Below are 25,883 nucleotides of genomic sequence, written 5' to 3'. Positions count from 1 at the left end.
TATCTATCTATCTATCTATCTATCTATCTATCTATCTATCTATCTATCTATCTATCTATCTATCTATCTATCTAAAAATGTGATCTAGTGGACTCTGGCACTGAGCAAAGGGTTGGACTAAATAATCTGGAAGGTTTCTTTTAACTGGGTCATTCTATTATGATCCTAATTATAGGTATAAAAGAAAAAAATACATTTGATTATTTGATACTCACTCCAAAGTCTTATCCCAATCGCACCACAGTGTCTTCCTGAGAGTTTCCATGTCAGATTTAAATTTGCTGAGACAAAAGTCCTCAATTAATTGTCCATAAGATCCATGGCATGCAGAGACCACAATAAAATGATGGGCTAAAATAGAAAGAGGAAAGTCAGAAAGATTTTTAAAACAAGATAAGGATAGAATGAAATTCTTGATTCAGGTCAGTATAAAAATTACCAATTTTTTATCCCAAATAGATCTCTTTCTGTCATCTAAACATTGTTGCTTATTCTTGAGTAAATAATCATTTCAGAGAAATGAAATATTACAGGTAGATGTCTAGAGTCATCAAATAGTTTTAATAAATGTAAATTATAATGCAGTGACTAAAACATCACAATTTTTCTAAATTTGATTGTATGGAAAAATAGTAGTTTTGTGGTATTTATTAACATATTCATAAAAGCAAAATCAAAAGATACCGCACTGAAATTTCAGTAAGATAATCTTACTGAGTAACAAATTTTACTCAGAAGTTGAAGAATGTAACAAATCTCTCAGAATTGTTCAAAATTCTAGTACAAGGAACATTCCTATAAAGGGCGTTTTTGTAAAGGTTAGAAACAAGCATATCCAATCTGACACAGTCAGCTATAGATGTGTATATTAATTCCAAAGAAGTTTTCTCTCTTCCTACAGAACAGACATGTCAAACACAAGGCCCACAGGCCAGAAATGGCCCGCCATACGATTGAATCCGGCCCACACAACTCTCCTGGAAATTACCAAGGTCCGGCCCCCACCACCTTGGCGCCGGCCCAGCTGAGCACCTGCTCAGTAGGAGGCAAGTGCACGTGGGCTGGTAGAGCCCAGCAACATTTGCAGCTCATTAGCCCCTCGACAGCTCATTGGCCAGAGCCGTCTCCTGCGTCTCCCAGTCCTCCTCCACCATGTGCAGTTCCGGAAAAAATAGTGAGACTCAAAAAGTTCAATCAATCAATTCAAACTGCTCACAAAAAAAAACCTTGCAAAGTTTGAATTGATTGGTTGAACTTGCTTTTTCAGACTGCACGTGGGGGCAGCGGAGGAAGAGACTGGAGGACTGGAAAGGTGAGTGGGCCCTTTTTCTACCTGCTACGCGGGTGGGGGCGGCCAGTCTTGGGGTGCCCCGGGGGGCCTGCCTCTTCCCTGCCCGGCAGGTCTCCCCTTGCCCTGCTGCACCGCCACCTCTGCTAGCCTGGGGTGGGGGCCCACAGGGGTCTTAGAAGCTTCCCCGTCAGCCCCTGCCTTTTGGCGTGCCACGGCCGGCAGACCTTACAAGAGATTCCCCTGTGGTGCCTGCCAGGCCGGCTGACCTTGGCAACAAGTCCAAGCCATTGGTGCACCGCCCCTGTCTCTGTTTGTGCAGGGACCCAGAGGTATCCCCCCCGTATGGGGATCCGCTCTGCCGCCCCCTTTTCTCAGCTGCCTGGTCCGAAGAGGAGCCGAAGGGAGCAGCTCTGCAAGCCCCCACCGCCCCCTTCTCTCAGCTTCCTGGCAGCACATCCCGCAGGGGAGGTCTGCTAGGGAGGTGGCAGTCCGGTGTTGTTTCCCCCCTCGTGCATGTGTATGTGTGTGTCAGACCCGCAGGAATGGCTAGTAAAGGTGGCGGCAGTCCGGCATTTGCATTTCTCTGTGTGTCAAGCCCCGTGGGCCTGACACACAGGAGGGGGGGACGCCACTTCCTTACCAGCCATTCCCGTGGGTCTGACACACGCACGCATGCATGAGGGGGGGAAACGCTGGACTGCCGCCGCCTCTACCAGCTCTGCAAGCCTTTGCTGCCCCTTCTCTCCGCTGCCTGGCCTGAACAAAGAGGAGCCGAAGGGAGCAGCTCTGCAAGGCTCTGCCACTCCCTTCTCTCAGCAGCTTGGCCCGAACGAAGTGACGACCCTTCGTTCGGGCCAGGCAGCGGAGAGAAGGCGGCAGAGGCTTGCAGAGCTGGTAGAGGCGGCGGCAGTCCAGCGTTGTTTCTCCCCCTCGTGCGTGCGTGTGTGTGTCAGACCCACGGGAATGGCTGGTAGGGAAGCGGCATTCCGGCATTCCCCCCTTCCTGTGTGTCGGGCCCACGGGGCTTGACACACAAAAAAACGCAAACGCCGGACTGCCGCCACCTCTACCAGCCGTTCCCGCAGGTCTCACACACACACACACACACACACACACACACACACACGCACGAGGAGGGAAACAACGCTTGACTGCCGCCTCCCTAGCAGACCTCCCCTGCGGGATGTGCTGCCAGGAAGCCTGGCAGCCTGATGAGCGGACCCTGCGAACCGCGGCCCATCAGCTGAGGCCGAGCCAGCTCCGGGATGCTGCCAGAGTCAACGAGCGGCTCGGCGTGGCACAGAATATAGATATGTTGCTAAGAAGGGGCCAAGCTGTAAGATCAAATCTCCTGAGCAGACTGAAAGAAAGAGCTCCCTACTCTGCTATCAGGAAATTAAATATTTTATTAAAAAATATTCAAAGTACAGGGTAGCAAAAAAAAAAGAGGAGCCCGTGTCATTTTAATAAGGCACCCCTCAAAATAAAATCTTAAATAATAACTTAGAAGCTAAGCACCATTCTCAGATCCCCGTGGAGCACAGCTTTCCCAGGGGGAGGGGAGAGGGGCAGCCCAAAGGAACACCTTCCTCGGCTCCTAGGGGCTAAGCAGGCATTGTGTGCCACCAGCTAAGCTCCTGAAGGAAGACGGCATTCCGAGGCCCAGCAGAGATTTTTACTGCTGTGTTGTCTTTGGGGCTTTTCAAAAGCAAGCTACAGTCTATTCTAGTGTGTTCTAGCGACCTGAAGGTCTTTAGGATAAACACAGTTCTGCACAGCAACAGCCCCAACTCTACCTTTGGCTTTGCAGCCAGGGAGGCCCAACCGTATCAGTTTACTTAGGCTTTCTTTTTGGCAAATTCCAACACCTGATCTTTCAAACTTATATGGGACAGGTTATTAGCAAGTCTTGGCCTACCATCCAACAGAATACCCAATTAATTCCAAGCAGAGCTTTACCTTTGGGATTCAGATGAGCCCCGCCCCCAATTCTCCAGCCAAAGGCAGCTGCAGACCTTTCCCAAGGGTGTTCAAAGGGCCTTTTCTCGCTCTTCAAGGTATCTAATCGATGATATCTGATTCATGGGCTTCCTTTTCTGTGTTCTGAATGTCTAAATTGCTGCAGTGAAATAGGAGCATTTCTCAACACTATGTACCTGATGGGACCTCAGGAACTACAAAGCAGCAATTTGTTCCCCCTACTTGCTAAGGGAGAGGGCATTATATTTGTGCAAGCAAGATGTAAATGTAGTTAAAAAATAAAAAAAGGCAGCCGGATACCATTGTGCCCAACCACATAACTAAAGCATGCATCAGCATAAATGAACCCAGAACACTGACCCTTCTCACAACAGGCAGTGGTAAGCACCATTTGGCATCTGGCAGGCAAAGCTTTAAACTGCCATTCACTTGAACCTTGGCCAGCAAGCAAGAGATCTCCAGATTTATTTGAAATAAATAACTTATTTGTTATATTTGAAATTTTACTCCTTTTTGCCCCACTCTTAGACATAATACACTTCTGAACTAATACAACACAATAGTCTTACATGCAACTGGCCCTTTGAAGGCAACCATGATGCTGATGTGGCAAAAGTTTCCAGGAAGCAGTTTCCTCCAACTTCTTCTGCCTTGAAAGATCTCTGGAGAGGAGCAGAAGGTGGCAGGGAAGCTGCATGAGGGAAGGCTGCTCCAACAAGCCAGCATCATGACCACGCATGATTGGAAATGGGGATTCCCTTTCAAGAAGGGCCAGCCCCCCTCATGCAGGACTGGGAAGTGCTGCTCCCTGCTTCCTCTTGCTCTATATCTGAGCTAACAAACTACCAATCATGCCTGGGCTTGGGAAGAAGGCCCTTTCCATCCTCTGTGGATAAAAGTTCCTAAACTTGGAATGCAGTCTGTGTGCATGTGCGTGTGCACATGCTTGGCTGCAGAAGTTTGAGGAGGTGAAGAGCTTGTGGGGCAACGAGTTGTCCCCACATCAAATTAGCCGGTGCAACTTGTTCTTTCCTGACCAGGTATCTCGAGTCAGCTGCGCTGAGTGAGCAGCATTGAGCTGACCACGCCCACTCAGCCACACCTACTCGGTCACGCCCACTTGGTCACGCCCACCCGGCCCTTTGAGGGCAACCATAATACTGATGCGGCCCTCAATGAAATTGAGTTTGACACCCCTGCTACAGAACAACAATGCCTTATCAGTATTCACAGCTTCAGAGGTTTCTTTCTAAGGAATAATAGGATTACATGAAATGCACATGATGAAATCTAAAATCTAGATTACTTCTGGTTTATATTGAAATGTTGATTCATATCTCTTGAGTTTTAGCTACTAGAGATCTGTTTCTTTCCCACCACATTGATTTTCTGGAAGTCTTTAAAAACCTAGCTGTTTTCCCAGGCCTTGGGGTAGAATCTTCCTTTACAGAGAGTACATTGGTCCTGATGCATGAGATTTTCTTTATTGTTATTTTCCAATTTTAGTATTCTGCAGTTGGGCAGCCTCTAAATTTCATAAAAAAATATTGGTAAGTTTCCTATATTTGCCAATATGGTGTACATATCTTTAAGCTAGGGGGATATAGTCAATAGTAAGGTTTCTTACTATTGACACCTTATTATTGACACTATTTCTAAAAATCTCTAGATTAAAGATCCTAATTTTCACAGAATAAAGGAGACTGTTGGCAGTGAGTGGTGCATGAGGCACAATACAACAAAGCTGATAGCCTAGACTATTCTTTATTCCTTTTCCTAAAGAATGGAGCTTGAATTGATCACATGGTAAGCAGCAAAGGGTAAAGTTTTTGGTAAAATTTATAGCAATAACTGTGGCATATGGAAGACTGAAACTAAAAATATAAGATAAATAAATGGTAAAGAATATGAAATAAGGAATGAAAGGAAAAGAAGAAAAAGATACATGATGTATGTCTCAGACCTGCCCCAGTCTGATCCCTTAGGAAAGAAAGATCCTCCACTCCATAAGGAAAAGAAGAAAAAGATACATGATGCATGTCTCAGACCTATCCCAGTCTGATCCCTTAGGAAAGAAATATCCTCGACTCCATTTGATTGAAGTGATAGGTTATTTTACTAAAAGATACTGGCTGCAGTAAAGCCAGGCTAGAACTGAATTTCCCATGCTCAAATGATACAGAAAGTTTCCTTCATACCTCAGCCCTTCTCCCATGGCTAGTCCATCTTCAGCCAATATGAGTCCAGGTGTTTTGAGAACACTGAGATGTTTAGGGTAATCCACATTCTTTCTCAGGGTGTACAGTCTTGTGTGAATAAATGAATGAACCTTTATTATCAAAGTACAACTCCCTTTGTGCCCCCCCAACTCACAGTGACAACAAACCCACCATCTTGTTACATCATATGAGCTAATTGCACAACACACTGGCCTCACAAGGAAATAACATAGCTATGTCCCGTGCAGGAGCCTGACAGCCCATGGATAGAAACTGTTCTTCAGCCTGTTGGTGTGGCTGGCTATACTTCTATATCTCCTACCTGATGGTAGGAGAGTAAAGAGGTACCAACCAGGATATGAGTCGTTCCTGAAAATTTTACTCACTCTTCCAAGGCAGCGGGCCCTGGCGACGGCATCCAGTGGTGTCAGGGGCCAGCCCACGATGTTTTGTGCTGTGCTCACCACCCTCTGTAATGTCTATTACAGCCCATCGCGGACCCTTCCCAGCCATGGGAAGAGATTGCTATGGATTTTATAGTTGAGTTACCTGAAAGCAGAGGAAATATGGTAATATGGACTGTGATTGATCTTTTTTCCAAGCAGGGTCATTTCATCTCCTGCAAGGCACTCCTGTCAACCCAGAAACTAGCCAAAATGTTCCTTAAGCACATTACAGGCTGCACAGGGCACCAAAACGGATAATCTCTGACAGGGGGATGCAATTCACAGCCAGGTTTTGGAGGGATTTCCTGAAAATAATTGGCTTGTCACAAGGACTGTCGTCGTCTTTTCACCTTCTACGAATGGGGCAGCTGAAAAAGTGAACTCAATGGTGAAGCAGTACCTTAGGTGCTATGTGGTCTACCAACAAACAAACTGGACTGACCTCCTTCCTTTTGCTGAGGTGGCTTACAACAATACTGTTCATAGCAGCACTGGTTTCACTCCTTTTAAGATTGCCACAGGAGGGCTTCCGGGTGGCAAGGCTTCGCCGCCGGCAGCCATTTAGGCTATCAGCCCCGTTGTTTCCGTGGAACCACCGAAAACAGCGCCGATCAGCTGTTTTGGCGGCTTGGAAGCCCGCTCCTCGGGAGAAGAGGAGGGGGTGAGCACCCAGGCAGGGGTAGAGCTCTCCCGGGCCGCCAGAGTTGAAACTCTGGTGGCTGAAGAATCGAGCCCCCCCCCGAAGCCTGAGTTTGCTCCGGACCTCGGGACGCCTCTGCTCCAGGGCTTTGGAGCAGAGCAGGGCATAGCAACCATCCCTGCCAGCGAGAGTGAACTTTAGATGACCTGGATGCAGGCAGAGTGGTACAGGAGAATCAGGTGAAAGCAAGTTTATGATCTTTAACTCGGTGGACTTTGCGGAGTTTGATAAAAGTGAAAGTGTGCAACAGGCAGTAGTGGGTGAAAATGGCTGCTAAATCTTCTAAAGTTCCTAGAAGCGCAGGGGCTTCCGCGGTGCAGCAATCTTCGCTACAAGCTTTAATGCCCCCTCCCCCTGCACCTGCACCTGCACCTGTACCAACTTTTACTGTGAAAGATCTGCAGGATGTTTTGCAAGAGGCTTTGAAAAAGCAATCTCAACAATTAGCTGAACTTATGGAGGAGAAGCTTACAGAAATGAGGGCAGACATCTTACTTGCATTTCAAGGCATGGCTGTATGTATAGAGCGTCTGGACGAGAGAGTGGAAGATCTCAGCCAAAATAATATTAGATTAGATGCAAAAATGACAGAAACTGAAAATGTGGTGGATAAGATTGACAAAGATTTGACCTTGGTACAGTATAGAGAGATGGAGTTCGCTGTGAGAATTAGGGGCTTAAAAGAGGATTCTAAGGAAAATTTGAAAAAAATAGTCTCAGAGGCTTTGGAAGGTGTTTTGGAGCGTCCAGCAGAAGAAATTATGGAGGACATAGACAAAATATTTCGTGTTAATTCGTGGATTGCAAGACAAAGGAAATTACCCAGAGATGTGCTGGTTTATTTTACAAAGAGAGCAATCAGAAATGAGGTTATTCAAGCTTTTTACAATAATAAATTTGCAATTGCTGAACAAGAAGTTTTAATTTTAAAAGAGATTCCTCCAAGAATCTTAAGGAGAAGGAAGGAGTTTGCTTTTCTGGCAGAAGAATTAAGAAGACGGGATATTCAGTTCAGATGGGAGATACCAGTGGGTATGGTGGTGATGTATGCAGGCACAAGATATCGTCTTCTTACAGTGTTACAGGCACGTGATTTTTACACCAATGTTTTAAAGGCAGTCCCCATACCACTTTTGGAATCCAAAAAGAAGTATGGTGAGGGAGAGCGTCAATCACAAAGTACAAGGTGCTGAAGGAGCTACGCAGATGAAAGATGGAGAATTTCAGAAATTTACAGGAGTGGATCAAATTTCAGTATCATCGGAGGAGGTTAGAGACCAGAGAATGACACGTGCTGCTGCTAGACGAATGAGACAAGAGCAAGAACAAGAACAACAGAGAGTTATGATGGCACCTCCAAAACCTACTTACAGTGAAGCAGTGGGAGGAGCGCGACCTAAGAGAGTGCAGGTGATTTTGGAAGAAGCGCTCCAAAAGCTTCAGGTCGTGAAAGATGGCGACAAAGTTTCTAACCTGGAATGTGAATGGTTTAAATTCACCACAGAAGAGAAAGAAAGTATTTCAATACTTAAAGCAATTTAAGAATGATGTTATTTGTCTACAAGAAACACATATTAGAGCCACGGATCAAAAGTATTTGTTAAACTCAAGGTTGGGAACACAGTTTATTGCTTCTGCAACTGATAAGAAAAATGGAGTGGTTATTTATGTTAAGAATACTTTGACAGCGGCTTTAATTGAAGCAGATAAACAAGGAAGATATGTTATAATTGAACTGTTAATAGAAGGCAAGAAAACGCTTTTGGTTGGACTATATGCTCCTAATCAACAATGAGATTTTTACAGTTTATTACACAGCAAGATTATTCAGTGGGATTATAAATCCTGTATTTTGATGGGAGACTGGAACGGCGTTTTGGATGTACAAATGGACAAGGTTTTTTTTTTAAAGTACCCCAAGTCATGCTAAACTGCCTAAATCTTTTTTTGAGATGAAGGACGACTTGGAATTGCGAGACATTTGGAGAGAAAGGAATTTGCAAGAAAAGGACTATACTTTTTTCTCCGACAGGCATCAATCTTTTTCTAGGATTGTATTCATTACTAATGATTTTTTTTCTAGGATTAAGAAGATCAAGATTTGTCCAAGAACTATATCTGATCATAGTCCAGTATGGTTAGAGATAGAAAAAGATAATAGGGATAGACGGTCCTGGCGCTTAAATGAAAATTTGTTTAGATATCAGGAAAATGTGGAAGAGTGTAAAAAACAGATGAAGGAATTTTTTAAAATTAATATGCATAAAGGTACTTCTATTGAGATGGTTTGGGATGCTAGTAAAGCTTATATGAGAGGTGTATTAATATATTTGAACAATAAATATAGACGTAAATTGGAATTTAGGAGGAAAGAATTAGAGGATGAAATTAAGGAAAAAGAAAAGGCTTTAATTTTGAAGACATCTGATGGGAAGATTAAAGAGGTAATTACTTTATTGATTTTGATAAATTTTTTTATCAAAAACTTAATTTTATTAAGTTTGATAAGTTAATGGCAGATCAAGAGGCAACTAATTTACGATATGCTAGACATAATACTTTTTGTAATGCTAATAAACCAGGTAGATGGTTAGCTTATTTGTTAAGGAAGAAGCAAAGGGCTTCTAATATAGATAGAATAGAACATAAGGGTAAAGTAGTGTACCAGCAGAGTCTTATTAAAAAGACTTTTGTTGATTTTTATTCTAAGCTGTAGATAAGATTAGAGATGAAGATATAGATGTTTATTTGGCAAAAGCTAATATTCCTGTTCTTACGCAAGAACAAAAGGAAGGGATGAATCAATTGATAACTGATGAAGAAATTTTTTTAGCAATCAAACAATTAAAAGTGGGTAAAGCGCCGGGTACTGACGGATTGACTGCTGTGTATTATAAAAATTTACAGTCAGAAATGGTGGAACCTTTAAGAGAATTGTTTAGGACAATTCAAATGGGAGGAGGGGTACCTCCGTCTTGGAAAACTGCTTTTATTTCTTTGATCCCGAAGGAAGATCAGGATGTCACCCAAGCAAAAAATTATAGGCCAATATCACTTTTGAATACGGACTACAAGATATTTGCCAAAATTTTAGCTAACACATTAATGAGGGTAATACAACAAGTAATTCATGCTGATCAAACTGGGTTTATAAGTGGTAGATAAATGAAGAACAATGTGAGACATATTGTGGATTTGTTGGAATTTTTGGAAAGAAACAATCAGATCCCTGCAGCGCTGATCTTTTTGGATGCTGAAAAAGCCTTTGATCAATTGGATTGGCAATTTCTGATGAAAGTATTAAAGAAAATGGAATTTGGGGATAAATTTTTACAACCAATCAGGGCAATATACCAAAAGCAAACAGCCCGCATAATAGTTAATAATAGTCTGACTGAATTATGTAATATTGAAAAAGGTACAAGGCAGGGGTGCCCGTTGTCACCTCTATTATTTGTTTTAACATTGGAAATATTACTGATTAAAATACGTGATTCGGATAAAATCAAGGGAATTCAAATTAGAGACCAGGATTATAGATTGAGGGCGTTTGCAGATGATCTGGTTGTTACAGTGACTCAGCCTGATTATTCAGTTGTAGAATTGATGGAGATAATAACGCAATATGGGAAAGTTTCTGGATTTAAGATCAATATACAAAAAACTAAAATGTTGTCTAAAAATATGACAGTATCACAAAAGGCTGTCTTAGAAGAGTTAACGGGATTTGAAATAGTTAAAAGGGTTAAATATTTGGGGATATATTTGTCACCCTCAAATGTGAAGTTATATAAAAATAATTATGAAAAGTTATGGGGAAAAGTACAAAAAGAATTGGATAGTTGGAAAAAATTACAATTATCCTTATTGGGAAGAATTGCAGCAGTGAAAATGAATGTTTTGCCAAAATTTTTATTTTTATTTCAAATGATACCTATACTTAAAAAGGATTCAAATTTGGAGGAATGGCAAAAAGGAGTTAATAAATTTGTTTGGGCAGGGAAAAAGCCACGAGTTAAATTTAAGATAATGCAAGATACGCGTGAAAGAGGTGGTCTTAAAATGCCTAATTTCAAATTATACTATGAAGCTGCTGCATTGTCAGCGATAAGTGACTGGTTTAATTTAACACAAGCGAGATTATTAAATCTTGAGGGTCATGATTTGTTATTTGGATGGCATGCATATTTATTGTATGATAAGAAGGTGGATAATGTGTTTAAGATACATATCTTAAGGTATGCTCTGTTGCGAGTTTGGAAAAAATATAGACATAAGTTAAATTATAAGATACCAATCTGGAGAATACCTAAACATGCAATAGAAAATATAAATTTGGGATTTAAACATGATGTGACTACATATAAGGAAATTTTAAGTTTGAAAAGGAATGTATGGCAATTAAAGTCATATAACATTTTAAAAGAAGAAAAGATTGTACAAACCTGGTTTCAGTATGGGCAATTACAGGCTAGGTGGAAAGAGGACCAGAAAACTGGTTTTTCGATGACTGATGAAAACTTGGTAAAGCAAATTAGAGATCAAGGACAAGCACATATAAAGAGGATATATAATGAATTGATAGAAATTGATTCAGAAACGGAACTCGTTAAAGACTGCATGATAAAGTGGGCTCAAAATTTTCAAGAAGTTATAACAATGGATACTTGGGAAAAGATCTGGGTTAGAAATGTGAAATTCACACAGGCCCAAAATTTAAAGAGAGAATTTTTATAAAATGTTTTATAGATGGCATTTAGATCCTAAAAAATTAGCAAGTATGTATCCGAATTGCCAGCCCAAATGTTGGAGGTGTGGTTGTGAGGATGCAACGTATTTTCATATATGGTGGACTTGTAAAAAGGTTAAAGCTTTTTGGATTAAAATCTGGTGGAATATGCAAAAGATATTCAATAAAAGGATAAAGTTTTCTCCGCAATTGTTTTTATTGGGTATTATCACAGATACCACCGTTGTAGATATTAAATTGATGTTGAATTTAATTACGGCAGCGAGACGTTTAGTAGCGCAATATTGGAAGAAGGAAGAACTGCTGACTATAGAAGAATGGACTTTAAAAGTTTCTAACTTGGCGGAGATGGCAAAGATTTCAGAGTATTTGAAAGATCAATCGCAACAGAGATATACTGTGGAGTGCAAGAGATGGATAGATTATATTCAGAATAAATATGGGACTAAAAAGTTTCACTTAGCATTTGTATAAGTAACGGATTTATATGATGTACAATTAGCTTGTAGTCATTTTATTAAGAGTTAAAGTGTGATAGAATTTAATATCTTGTTGTTTGCATATTTTAGATTATGTTTGTTAGTATTTTTACACCCTGTATTTAGCTCTGGGAAGTCGGGGAGGGGAGAGGGGAGGGGAGGGGAGAGTTGGGGAGGTTTGGGGAGAGGGGAGGGGGAGGGGAGGGGATTTGTATTAAAAATGTACTGTAAAACTTTTCAATAAAAAAAAAGATTGCCACAGGAAAAGAATTCAACCCAATACCTGAGTATCCTCAAGGACCCTCTACCTCCCAGACTCTTGACCAATGGATGTCAAAATGGGGGGAGGTTTGGGACAAAACAAAAACAGCGCTGAAAAAACACCTCAGAAACAGATAAAAAGCAAGCTGATAAAAAGCAGTCTCCCCAGAGATCTTTCCAGGTTGGGGGAAAGGTTTATTTATCAACAAAATATCTAAGACTTAAGTAAGAAGTTGGGACCAAAATACCTAGGTCCCTTCTCTATTGTCAGAATCATAAATCCAGTTACGGTGGAGTTGAAACTCCCACGACTTTTAGGGAAGATTCACCCTGTATTTCACTGCAGTTTATTAAAACCATTCAGGGGTTCTACTTTATGACCTCCTCCCAAGAAGGCACCTTCCCCTACTGATAGCTGGACAAACACATTATGAAGCAAAATGTATTCTTGATTCTAGGATTTTTAAAGGGAAATTTCAATATTTAGTTCAGTAGAAGGGATATGCATTATCAGACGCCACATGGGTGAAATCCAATGATGTGAAAGCTAATAAGCTCATCAGTAAATTCTATGACAAACACCTCAACAAACCAAGGGGCAACCTTTAACCTATGCTTCCGTTTAAATTGCAGGATTACACCTCTGTTGGGGGGGGATGTCAATGCTGTGACAATGGATGTCATCACTCTGACAACTGAGAATCAGCAGCCATTTTTACTTTTGCTTCTAGTATGCCTTTCAGTTTCCATCTATTATTGTGCTGGAGGTACTAAGCAGTGTAGGAAGCAGTGTCAGATCATGGGGAGAGAAATTACTAAACTAAGTAGGAAGGTACAAGGAGAGGGGAAAAAGAGAGGAAAAAGGAGTAGAAAGTTAGATAAGGAAGATAGAAAGGGCAAATGAAAAGAAGAAACTAGGTTAAGAAGGAAAAAAGCAGCAAAACAGCAGCATAGCGAATGGATGGCTACATGTGGAGTCGGAGGCAGCCGGCAACAATGATAGATCCAGCTTAGGAGCCCAACTAAGCAGCCCAATGCTGGAAAAAAGGAAACTGAGAGCAGCGAACCAGCGGCTGAACAGCAGACAAGGGAGTCTGTTGGAGACAGCAAACTGGTGGGTCACAGTATATTCAGTAATTGCCTAGACCCTTACTCCAATCCAGGCAGCCCAGCTCGAGGGGGCAGCTAAGCATCCTGACCCAAGGCCCAGCAAACTAGAGGCAGTCCGACTACCACAGCCCTCTCCCTGCATCCTTCCAGCCCCTCAGCCCTTCCCAGTTTTTCTCATTTTTTTTGTTATTCTGTCTCTCATTGTTAAAATAAACCTACCACTAAAATTATAGATTGATAATTTCTTTGTCAGTGGGCAAACGTACAAAATCAGCAGGAGGTCAAATATTTTTCCCCTCACTGTAGCTCTCTATGTCCTTCTTTAGTGGCAGCCACCAAAACTTCTGCTTAACTAAGTGCAGTGTTTTAACAAAGCCAAAGTGTCCTGCCACCTCAGAGTCAAGGCTTTTTTCCAACACCATTATCCTTTGGCCTTCTGGAACGTATAATTTGGCTCCCACCAAAGCTAGACCATCCTGCATTGTGCTTGGAACCACCCATCTCCCTCTAATGCTGCTTTTAGGGAGCACCCCAGGTCCTCAGCTACTTGAGTATTCAACTTGGCTTGAAGGGGATGATCAGTCTGATTACCTCTGACTTTGAACTCTTAATATTGTGGTAACCAGGACAGGGAAGTTTTCCCCCCGAGAGATATTGCAATGTGAGGTTGAAGCAGTTAAAGCAGTTAAAGCTCTCTAGCCTACAGTATATTCATACAGCTTGTTTACAAGATATCATGAAATATTTTGTTATATACAGTACTTTATTGAAGTAAGGGACATTACACAACATTTCCTTGTTCTATTAAACTGCCATAAAAATATATGAGTTAAATTGAAATGACTTGTTCCTGACAAACACAGGGTGGTTCTTAGTAACAACAGCATTTTTTTTTACTATTGCTAGCAGATACAATAAAGTGTAAAGAGTAAATATACTTAAAGAAATAAACTCAAGTACAGCTATCAATGGGTATACAGCTTCCTAGCTCTTTCCTGTTCTTTTTGAATACTGTATTGCAAGGGTCCCCAACCCCCAGTCCATGGACGGTCCAGCAACCGTTCCGCACAAACAAGTAAATCCCCATTCGTGGGATGCAGGCAGCACACAAAACCAAGCACTTTCTGGTCCGTGGAAAAACCTTTCTCCACAGAACTAGTGCCTGGTGCCCAAAAGGTTGAGGACCTCTGCTGTATTGGGTATGGGTTTGCTCTTCTCCAGTCTTCCAGCACATCAATGGAATGTGTGGGGTTTTGTTGTATGCTGGGATTTATGTAAGAAAGTACTTTTAATCAGGGGATACTTCCTAAAAGCAACTGATGTTTTCATCTCTTAACTGAATTAAATTTTGTATTTTAATATTACAGTGACTTTAGTATCCTTTTTACCATGTTTTACCATTTGTTGTGGTCAATTTCTTCAGGGTCTTTGACTGGGAAGACTATGAAAACTCACATGATTCTACTTTTCTCTCCAGCAGTGTTTTATGAAGAAAGGGAAGCAATGTAACAATTTTAGCAGACAGCATCTGCTCCTTTATGATAGTCTAAGTAGGGCCATTATATAGCCACATTTGATATCTAAAGATCTTTATTTTAAATTTGTATGTAGCAAATGCATAGCCCTAGCTGACTTTACCCAATCTATAAAAGAAAAAAGTATTTAAATGGAAGATAATCAGAAAATACCAGGTCTGTAGGTTGCACTGGTAAGTTGAAAAAATCCCATAAAAAGGCAGTGACAAACCACATTTATACTACTGCCAAGAAAACAAAATTCACAAGATGAAGTCACCAGCAACCAAGCTAGATGAGTAAATTTTACTTGTGAAGTGTCCAATTTTGAGAAATTAATGCTTTCTTTTTTTCCTACAATCAAAATATATCAATGTAATACTGTTACATTGGTAATAATCCTTGTTGAAACAGAGATAGCTAGGCTTTAAACAGATTTGGAAGTGAGATTTAGAAAAGCAATTGGGTGAGACAATACAGAAACAATTTGAAAATGTGGGGACATTCCTACTGACTTCAATTATCTTGTGTTAATCTAAGGTTTTACAGAGGTGGTATGTAACCTCTATAAGAATCTCATATATAATACATAGTTTCTTTACAAGGTGCTTTTAATCAAAAAGAAACTTTTATTCAGTAGAATAAAAAAAATAACAAATTTTGGAGGGAGGTCTTTAACAAAATAATAGCAGCAAAGTCAAAATAATTCTTCATTAGTGAAAATATCAGGATTTTTTCTTCTGCTTAAGCTAATTCTAGATAAGAATAGCAACAATGGTAATTCAGAGCTCAGAAGTAGAGCAGTCATACAATCAAATCTGGATTGCAAAAATCGAGATGGCCACTCGTGAAAAATATCTTGAGATTTCTCTTTTTGCTGTCATCTGAGGATGTCTGCCACACTCACTTCCACCATAATACTCTATGCAAACATTTCAGTAGATGTTGCCAGCCCTGCAGGTGACAGCCAACATTCATTTTTAAGAACTGTGCTTGAATCTTGGCTGTAGTTATACCACTAAATGGATATCATTTCTGTGATTTATTCCACAAATGTCTGATACCTAGAGCTAGATCTGACTTGATGTGAATTGCCTGTTAACTGTATCTCTAATGTTTACCACTTACCTAGAAACAGTGTGTTTTCAATAGCAGATAATAATTGATTGAATCCTGCTCTGATGGAGCAGAATTTCAACTTAGTTGCTTGATGCCACCTTGCTTTTTCCATTTGTTTTTTTTTTAAATTTACTTTCTCTGTTGTTTTGGTCTGTTCTGTATGTTTCATCCAGCCTCTCTAAATACCAGACTATCTACATATCTACATATAGTCCTTGACTTATGACCATGATACCCATTACAGGCATAAGTCATGATAGTCATAAAATGGCTCAGCACAGAACCAATGTTATTGCCTTTTTCTGAGATGGTAGTTAAGCAAATGCCACATTAAGTGAATGCTTGTGTTTGTTATGGGCTGATTTTGCTGAAAATTGGAATAAATGCTGCTTGTCAGGATCCAGGTCAAACCCACATCTTAAGAAAGCAGAACTCTTGGAAACAATTTCTTCCAAACAGGAACTTTTATTAAGAGTAGGTGATAGCAGGCATAATAGAGAAGGATCTGAGATTTCCCATGCAGAGCAATAGATTATAGTATCCCCAAGCAAGACCCCACCCCACAGATTGACTGCCCGATGTGGGATAGCCAATCCCCAAGTGTTACGTCTGGTGTGGGAACCAGGGAGATAACATTGGCCCGTCTCCAGCTCATGCAGCGAGGGTTAGCGGCTTCTTCACCCCTTTCTCTGAGAGTGTAGACATAAACCAGTTACTGAGGTTACATTCCTTATTTCCTCCTTTGTTCTTAACTGACAATTTAAAAGATAGAGTTCAGAGAGATAACGCAGGAAACAGGATACAGACCCAATAAACAAAAACCCAGGAAAGAAATAGAAATGAAATGAAATGAAATAGGAATGGGTTTTGACACTGCTTTTTAGTAAAAATATCATAAAATGCAGTAGCGTAACTGTGGAATGTTGCAAACAGCTGTAAAGGCAGGCCAGCTACTGACTGCCCAAAATACAGTCACATCACTATGGGGGAGGAACCATCAGAACCAAGTGTTAAGAACCCTTGTGGAGATCTATCATAACTTCAAACAATTGCTGTGCAAACTATTATAAACCAAGGATGGCACCTCCCTAACATAATAATGTGGAAACAGACACCACTGCCCCTGTCGCTTGAGAGATGGAGGGAGTCTCCAATGGCAAGGCATCGCCCTAGGTGGTCTCTTGGCATCAGGAAGCCAGAGGAGCTACCGACAGGGGAGGTCACCAGAGGATCCGGAACCAGACCACACCACCAAGGGGAATGGCATGATCTGTGACAAGACCAGAAGGAGACTCACAACGCAAACATTGACCAGAGGCTCGAACTCCTGGAGCTTGGAGAACTCTTGACCCATTTTCCCCTGGAGCCACCCACTCCCACACCTGGACTGGCACCAGCACCAGCAATCCTACCCACCACCATAGTACCCTGATTCCCATGGGACCAACAGGGCAAGATGATTATTGGATACCAGAGTTGAAAGTGAAATTCAATGGAGAGGCAGTTTGGGTACTTCCTTACCCAAGCATGGAACTTCATGGTGCAGCATGAGCCAAACTTCCCAGATGATGAAGCCAGGGTGAGCTACATCACCTTAGCTCTGGAGGGAGAGGCAACCAACTGGGTAGTTTCTCTCCATGATGCTATCACCGAAGAGCTGCATGATTTTGACTACTTTATGATTGCCCTAAGACAACCATTTAAGGACCCTCTGGCAGACTGGATGGCAAAAAACAGGATCAAGGTAATCAGCAATGCAGTTGATTGATCACAGTCTATGTGCAAGAATTCTGGGGGTTGGCTAGCAGGCTCCCAGACTGGCCACAAGACATGCTCCTAGAATATCTCCAGGGGTACTTACATTATCCCAAAAACTGTCCAGAGTGGAACAAAGATTGATGGCTTAAGAGAAGGAGGCTTATGTGGTCAGAGGGGCGCTACTCATATGGTGTCACTTCCTAGAAGGAGGCAAGGAACCTTTCGAGGTTTGGACTGATCATAAAAACCTAGAAGCAGAGTACCCCCTCCCCCGAAAGCTGTCCCCTAAACAAGTGAGGTGGGAGCAATAATTTAATCATTAAAGTATTTGCCTGGAGGAAAAAAAATCTTAGCAGATGCCTTGTACAGAATGCCCCAGTATAATACTGCCAAGGAGGAGGTAGTAGATGCCATGATTCTTTCCAATAAAATAGCAGCACTAGTTACCACCAGAGCCCAGCACTAAGCACAGTCCAACTTGTAGCAAGTTACTAACCTCTCAGCACCCTGGAAAGAAATTTCTATGTATTTTATTTTTGAATTGCCTGAGTGTTCTGGTAACATTCTAGTCTGGGTTATAACCAATCTCTTTTCAAAACATGCATTTTGTGGCATACCCAAAAATCCCCTCTGCACGAACCATGACAAAACTGTTTCTACTACATTTATCATTTGCATGGGACTCCCAAGCGGATTATCTTTGACCAAGGGGTGCAATTCACCTTCCAATTCTGGCAAGAGTTTTTGAAATTACTAGAGACCACCCAAGGACTTAGCTCCTCGCATCATTCTCAGACTAACAGCACCTGTGAATGTACCAACAGTGTATCAGAACAGTACCTAAGATCTTATGTCAATTATCAACAAGATAATTGTGCTAAACTGCTATGGTGTAACAATGCAGTACATAGCAGCACTAGCTTTACCCCTTTCCAAGTTGCAACTGGCAGAGACTTTTTGACAGAATGGCTGAAGCAATTGCAAACTACTTGGACAGTAATTTGCCAGGCACTGGATGAGGCTAGAGAAGCGTGTAAGAAATATGCTGAAAAAACAGGGCCCGGAGAAGTTCGATGTAGGGAATAAAGTTTATTTATCCACCAAGTATCTAAAGCAGGGGTGTGAGACAACCTGGGGGTGTGAGACAACATTCCAGGGCGTGCAAAATCTTGAGTTTAGAAGTTTCAAAATTATACTGTATATGCATAATTAATTATTTGAACTTTTGTAAGGGATGCGAGAATATATCAGAAGCATTCTAGGGGTGTGGGGTATAGAAAAGGTTGGGAGCTGCTGATCTAAAGTCTAGGCAGCCTTCAAATAAGCTTGGATCCAAATTTGTAGGCCCTTTTCCCATTGTAAGAATTATTAACCTAGTGACTGTTGAACAAGTTACCAAAGAAACTTAGGAAGATACATCCTGTTTTCCACTGCAGTCTTTCTTAAACCAGCCCAAACCTCCCCCTTATGACCACCTGCAGAAGCCACACCTCTTCCCAATCTCATTGAAGGCGAGCAACATTTCTAAGTACAAGTCATTTCCAATTTGCATTTCCACTAGGGGCGCACTCCAATATCTTATCTCATGGAAGTATTTCCCCTCCTCTGAAGCTGAATGGGTGGCTGCCTAATATGTGCAAGCACCAAAGTTTTTATGTAATTTCCATGCCCAGTATCCTGATAAACCACACAATCTTTCTCCTTCGCTTTTCATTTCCAGACCTAAAGTCTTATTTCAAGGGAGGCAGAATGTCAGCTGTCACCTTATGTTTGCTGTGCTTCACTGTTATGTAGTGACAGACTGCCATGAACTGTGGGAAGAGGGGATGAAGAGGGATGCTTAGTGAATCAAAAGAAGAAACTGCACCTCCTCAAGACACTGCCCCAAGGTCATCCAGCTGGAAGAAGGAGGAAGCAGCATACCAAGGTGAGCCTGGACTGACCATTATGAAAACATCTTGCATGGACTTGATTAGTTGCAGTGGGGTGGGCTACGAGGGACAGTTAAAGGGAGGAAAGTAGAACTGAGGGATTTGGGCATGCAGTTCTCAGTTTTGGCTATGCCATACTGCAATTCACCTGATGTCTAATAAAATTATACCTTTCTCAACAATTGGAGACAAGAATCGTTTCTATTTAGAGGTTTAAGCTGTGGGTAGCCTGACACAGTCAAAGAATACAAACACATGCAGTCATGTGAAAACGAATGTACACTCCATTTGAGTTCTATGGTTTTATGTATAATAAAATATAATAAAAATCATCTGGTCCTTAGCAGCTCTTAAGAGTAGGTAAATACAACCTCAGGTGAACAACAATACATGACATATTACACCGTGTCATCATTTATTTTACAAAAAGAAACCCAAAATGGAGAAGCCATGTGTGAAAAGCTAAAACCTTATTACTTCCATAAGTATGAAGAAGCTAAGTAACAGCCAGGTCCTGTTTAATCAGGTACCCTTGATCAACTGATCAGCAAATGTGACTATTTATATAAAAGGTAAAGTTTTAGGTACTTGATGGTCTCCAGCACTGAGATGTATGTTAACACAATGTCAAAGAGGAAAGACATCAGCAATGATGTTGTTGCTGCCCATCAATCTGAGAAGGCTTGTAAGGCCATTTTCAAACAATTTGAAGTCCATCATTCTACAGTGAGGAAGATTATTCACAAGTAGAAAACATTCAAGACAGTTGCCAATTTTCTCAGGACTGGACGTCCTAACAAATTTACCCCAAGGTGAGATCGTGCAATGCTCAGAGAAATTGCAAAAGTTACATCTCAGACTCTACAAGCCTCAGTTAGCATGTTAAAAGTTAAATGTCATGGCAGTACAATTAGAAAAAAAAAACCTAAACTATGTTTTTGTGGGTTTTTTTGGAAGGGTTGCCAGGAAAAAGCCTCTTTGTAAAAAGAACATGGCAGCACAGATCAGGTCTGCAAAGTTGCAGCTGAACAAATGAAAACTTCTGGAACACTGTCCTTTGGATAGACAAGACGAAGGTGGAGATGTCTGGCCATAATGCACAGTGCTATGTTTAGCAAAAACCAAGCACAATGTATCAGCACAAACATCTCACACCAACTTTGAGCACAATGATGGAGTGGGTGATGATTTGTACTTGTTATGCACCTTGCATAACAAGGTTGGGCACCTTGCAGTCATTGAATCAACCAAGAACTCCTCTGAATACCAAAGTATTCTAGAGACAAATATGAGGCCACCTGTCTGACCGCTAAAGCTTAACCAACATTGGATCATGCAGCAGGACAATGATCCCCACACACACTAGCAAATCTAAAACAGAATGGATGAAAAAGAAAAGAATCAAGGGATTGCAAAGTCAAAGTACAGACGTCATCTTAACTGAATGCTGTGCTGTGATGGGACTTCAAGAGAACAGCATGAACAAATGCCCACAAACTCAATGAACTGAAGCAATATTGTAAAGAAGAATGGGCCAAAATTCCTCCACAACAATGTGAGAGACTGATAAAGGAATACAGAAAATGATTATTTCATTTTACTGCTGCTAAAACAAGCTATTTAATCATATGGTGTACTTAGCTTTTCACACATGGCTTTATCTTTTTACATGAGTTTTTATATTTTGATTTGGATAATTTTGATTTGCTTGATTATAGGATTATGATTTTATGAATGTTTACTTTTTCTGCCAATATGGGACCCATTTTAGGATCCAAAATCCATTCTGGGATCTAGTGCTGGGATTAGTGCCAGGTCTGTCGTCAATAAAGCTCCTCTCGTCCGTGACTTGGTCGAGTGTGAGCAGGCGGACCTGGCTTGCATCACGGAGACTTGGTTGGGCCCAGAGGGCGATATTCCTCTGGCTGATCTTTGCCCACCAGGTTTCCGGATGCTACACCGGCCTCGGGCTCAGGGTAGGGGTGGGGGAGTGGCTGTTGTTATGAGGGAGACCTTAGGTCCGCGGGAGGCCACCGTTCCGCAGATAGTCGGTTGTGAGTCTCTCTTTTTGAGATGCAGCCCTGGTGCGCAGTTGGGCTTGCTGCTGGTGTACCTTTCGCCTAGTCACGCAGCAGCAGCCCTGCCTGAGCTTCTCGATGTCCTCTCTGGGCTGGTGGTTGAGTTCCCGAAACTTATAGTTTTGGGGGACTTCAATCTACCATCTCTGGGAGGATCATCTGAGTTGGCTCGGGAGTTCATGGCTTCCATGACGGCCATGGACCTGACGCAAGTAATTTCAGGACCGACTCATGAGGGAGGCCACACCCTTGACCTAGTTTTCTTATCTGGTCGGTGGTTAGATGATCTTGGTGGGGGCTCTCCAATTATTATGCCCCTGTCATGGACCGATCATCATCTCCTGCGGCTGGTCTTCCGCTTTGCTACCCCCCGCCGTGGGTGTGTGGAACCAGTTAGATGGTACCGCCCCAGATGCTTAATGGATCCCGAGAGATTCCAGGCAGCGCTGGGGTCCCCACCTGCCTCCCCCACTCACAGCTCGGCAGATGCCTTAGTGGAAGCCTGGGAAAGGGCAGCCACTGAGGCTCTTGACCGAGTTGTACCCTTGCGGCCCCTGACCTGATGCAGATCCCGTCGAGCTCCATGGTTCTCCACGGAGCTCCGGGAGATGAAGCGTTGGAGACGGGGCCTAGAGAGCGGTTGGAGGTCCAGCCGATCCGAATCCGACCGATTGTGAATAAGAACCTACATTAGGTCTTATCTCGCTGCGATAAGGGTGGTGAGGTCTAATCACTTCGCTACCCTTGTCGCGTCCGCAGATAATCGCCCGGCCGCCCTGTTTAGGGTGACTCGCTCCCTCCTTAATCAAGAGGTGAGGGAGGAACCCTTGCAGGGTCGTGCCGAGGAGTTTAACAATTATCTGTCGGACAAAATCGCTCGGATTCGGACCGGTCTGGACTCTGACTGGGCAGACTCTGGCGATCAGGACACGGGCAGTCTTGTCGATATCACCTGGGAGGAGTTTGATTCTGTGACTCCGGAGGAAGTGGACAGGATTATGGGGAGACTGAGCTCCACCACATGTTTATTGGACCCGTGCCCTTCCTGGCTGGTTTATGCAGCCCGGGAGAGGACACGCAGCTGGTTCCAAGCAGTTATATCAGCTTCTTTGAGTGAGGGTAGCTTCCCTGCCGCCTTGAAAGAGGCGGTGGTGAGGCCTCTCCTCAAGAAGCCTGCCTTGGACCCAGCTGTATTGAACAACTTTCGTCCGGTCTCCAACCTTCGCTTTCTTGCGAAGGTTGTTGAGAGTGTGGTGGCGCATCAGCTCCCTTTGGTCCTGGATGAAGCGGATTATCTAGACCCGTACCAATCAGGTTTCAGGCCCGGGCACAGCACGGAGACGGCATTGGTCGCGCTGGTGAATGATCTCTGGAGGGCTCGGGACAGGGGTCATTCCTCTGTTCTAGTCCTATTAGACCTCTCAGCGGCTTTCGATACCATCGACCATGGTATCCTGCTGCGGCGTCTCAGGGGATTGGGAGTGGGAGGCACGGTCTTACAGTGGTTCTCCTCCTATCTCCAGGGACGTTCGCAGTCGGTGTTGACAGGAGGGCAGAGGTCGACCGCGAGGTCTCTCGTTTGTGGAGTTCCTCAGAGGTCGGTCCTCTCGCCTCTCCTGTTCAACATCTACATGAAACCGCTGGGTGAGATCATTCGTGGCTTTGGAGTTGGGTATCATCAGTATGCTGATGATACCCAGCTTTTTCTTTCGACCCCAAACCACCCCAGTGATGCCCTCAACGTGATGTCCCATTGCCTGGAGGCGGTTCGGGTCTGGATGGGGAGGAACAGACTTCAATTCAACCCCGACAAGACCGAGTGGCTTTGCATACCTTCATCCTGGGTCTATTCGGATATTCCATCTCTTTCTATGGGGGGTGAATTATTACCCCCCGTGGATAGGGCTCGCAACTTGGGAGTCCTCCTAGATTCACGGCTCACCTTGGAAGATCACATGGTGGCTGTGACTAGGGGGGCTTTCGCCCAGGTTCGCCTGGTGCGCCAGTTGCGGCCCTATCTAAGCCGGGATGATTTATGCACGGTCACTCACGCGCTCGTGACCTCTCGTCTAGACTACTGCAACGCTCTCTACATGGGGCTTCCCTTGAGGACCACCCGGAGGCTCCAACTGGTACAGAATGCAGCCGCGAGAGTTGTGTTGGGAGTCTCCCGATACTCCCATGTCACACCTCTGCTCCGTGAGCTGCATTGGTTACCAGTTGTCTTCCGGGTGAGATTCAAGATGCTAGTAATGGTGTTTAAAGCCCTTCATGGCAGGGGTCCGGAGTACCTTAGGGAACACCTGCTGCCGGCGTCTACTTCCCTCCGCCCTGTGCGTTCCCACAGAGAGGGCCTCCTCAGGGTGCCACCGGTCAGAGAATGTCGACTGGTGGCCCCCAGGGGGAGATCCTTCTCTGTGGGCGCCCCGGAGCTATGGAACCAGTTACCGGTTGAGCTCCGGACGGCGCCCGATCTTCGCTCCTTTCGCCGCGATCTGAAAACATACTTGTTCGAGCAAGCCGGCCTGGCCTGAGGGGGATTGGTGGGGTTTTTTACTATTTTTATTGGTTGTTTTTTTTTAATTATGTATTACTGTATTTTTAATTGGGCATGTATTTAATTATCTTTTATCTTTTGTAAATCTCTGTGTTTTATTCTTGCCCTGTACACCGCCCTGAGTCCTTCGGGAGAAGGGCGGTATAGAAATATTAATAAATTAAAATTAATAAATTAATACTATGAAATATTTCCACCAGAAAATAGTATCTGTCCTACATAGGGCTTTTTTTCTAAAAAACAAAAAACAAAAAGGTGCTGGAACTCTCATCTTGTTAATCTTTTATTTATATAATTTTATTTATATATTTATATAATTAAACAATTATATATTCAATTCTTAACATACATTTAATTTATTGTATTTAAGGCAAACGTTCATAGAAAATTCCCAACTTTTGTCCAATTCTTGTCTGGCAAATCTTCTTGACTCCTTTCCTTGCTCTTAGTATCTATGGCCGAATGTCGTCCTCTGAGTAACCACAGATCAACGTACTTTGAAGGATCGAAAAGTCTCAGAGGTGGTCCAACAAGTTTGATGAACAAAGTGCTGAAATTGTCTTAGTCTTTAATGAAGCTCTTGTTGGGGTGGCAATTAGATTCATCTGTGAAAACCCACGTTCACATTCACTTGAAGAAATAGGAATGGTATTCAGAGTCCGTATCAAATGCAACAGTTTTTCTGGATATGTCTTTTCAAGAATGTATTCACGGAATCCACAAATCAATTCTCTTTCATTTAGTTGCAGTCTGATTGATAAGTTTCTAATTTTCACTTCTCTAAATGTCAGTTGAGTATTAACATCTTCAGGCCAATGTTTTTGATCAAGTACGCGAGACCAATATGCCAATTACTTGATCTTTGCTATCAAGTAATCTTTTTTCAATTGAATCTTTAAATTTTGTATAAAATATACTTGGGTCAATGGGAGGATCCTTTTTTTAATCTCTTTTGTGAAGTAAAACTCCATGAAAGCGAAGATCACTTACAGCAGCAACAGCACATTTATAATAGGGCCCAAAGTTCTGTCTTCTTTCTTCAAAAACTTGTACCAGTATTTTTATTTTCTTATTTGCCTTATATAAGTCAATATTGCGGTCCTGTAGATCCAAACTTAAATCTGACAATTCTTGGAGAGCGTCACACATCAATCCTAGGTCCAATAAAAGTTCTGTAGATGTTATTTTTCTTTTCAAGCCATCATAAGTGCATTTATCATTTTTATCTCTTGTAGGATCATGCATTGCTTGTTCAAAATGATACACAAGGGATTCAAAATTATTCCATACAGCCAAAACTGTATGCAAACTAGATGACACCCATCGGGTACTTAAAATTCTTCCAATTTTCAGCAGCTCAGTCCCCAGTAATTCTACACATGAATGCAACTCTCTGCTATTCTTTGGTGAAGCATGGACATATAGTTTATCAATAAATGATTGGAATCTATTTATTCCTGAAGTTTCCTTGGCAGCATCACCTACTGATAATTCTAGTCTGTGATTAGCACAATGCCAAACTATAATAGAAGGAAAACGTTCTGACAGCAATTTTTTCACTCCACTTTTACATCACATCATCACAGCGGTGCCATCGCATGCCAGAGAAATCAAATATTTTTTCAAATAATCTTCTGTCATCCCATAAGAGTAAAGACATTGGAGTAAGGAATCAAATACTCCTTCTGCT

General features: G+C 42.4%; 1 protein-coding gene across 2 annotated transcripts in view; it reads right to left on the bottom strand.

The window, feature by feature from the left end:
* The window catches only part of RAMP1 (receptor activity modifying protein 1), a 49,132-nt gene that overhangs the window by 19,609 nt on the left and 3,640 nt on the right, over nt 1-25,883 (bottom strand). For both annotated transcript variants that reach the window (XR_014027302.1, XM_081334373.1), the window contains exon 2: nt 216-351. Coding sequence is in view for 1 of the 2 variants with exons in the window: in XM_081334373.1 (XP_081190499.1) it covers nt 216-351 (136 nt within the window). In the remaining variant the exon portion in view is untranslated. The remainder of the gene's footprint in view (nt 1-215; nt 352-25,883) is intronic.

This window comes from Vipera berus (assembly GCF_964194415.1).
Source record: "Vipera berus genome assembly, chromosome: 1".
NCBI lineage: Eukaryota > Metazoa > Chordata > Lepidosauria > Squamata > Viperidae > Vipera > Vipera berus.
Note: the sequence above shows the minus strand (reverse complement) of the source record. Positions and strands in the feature narration are given on the sequence as shown.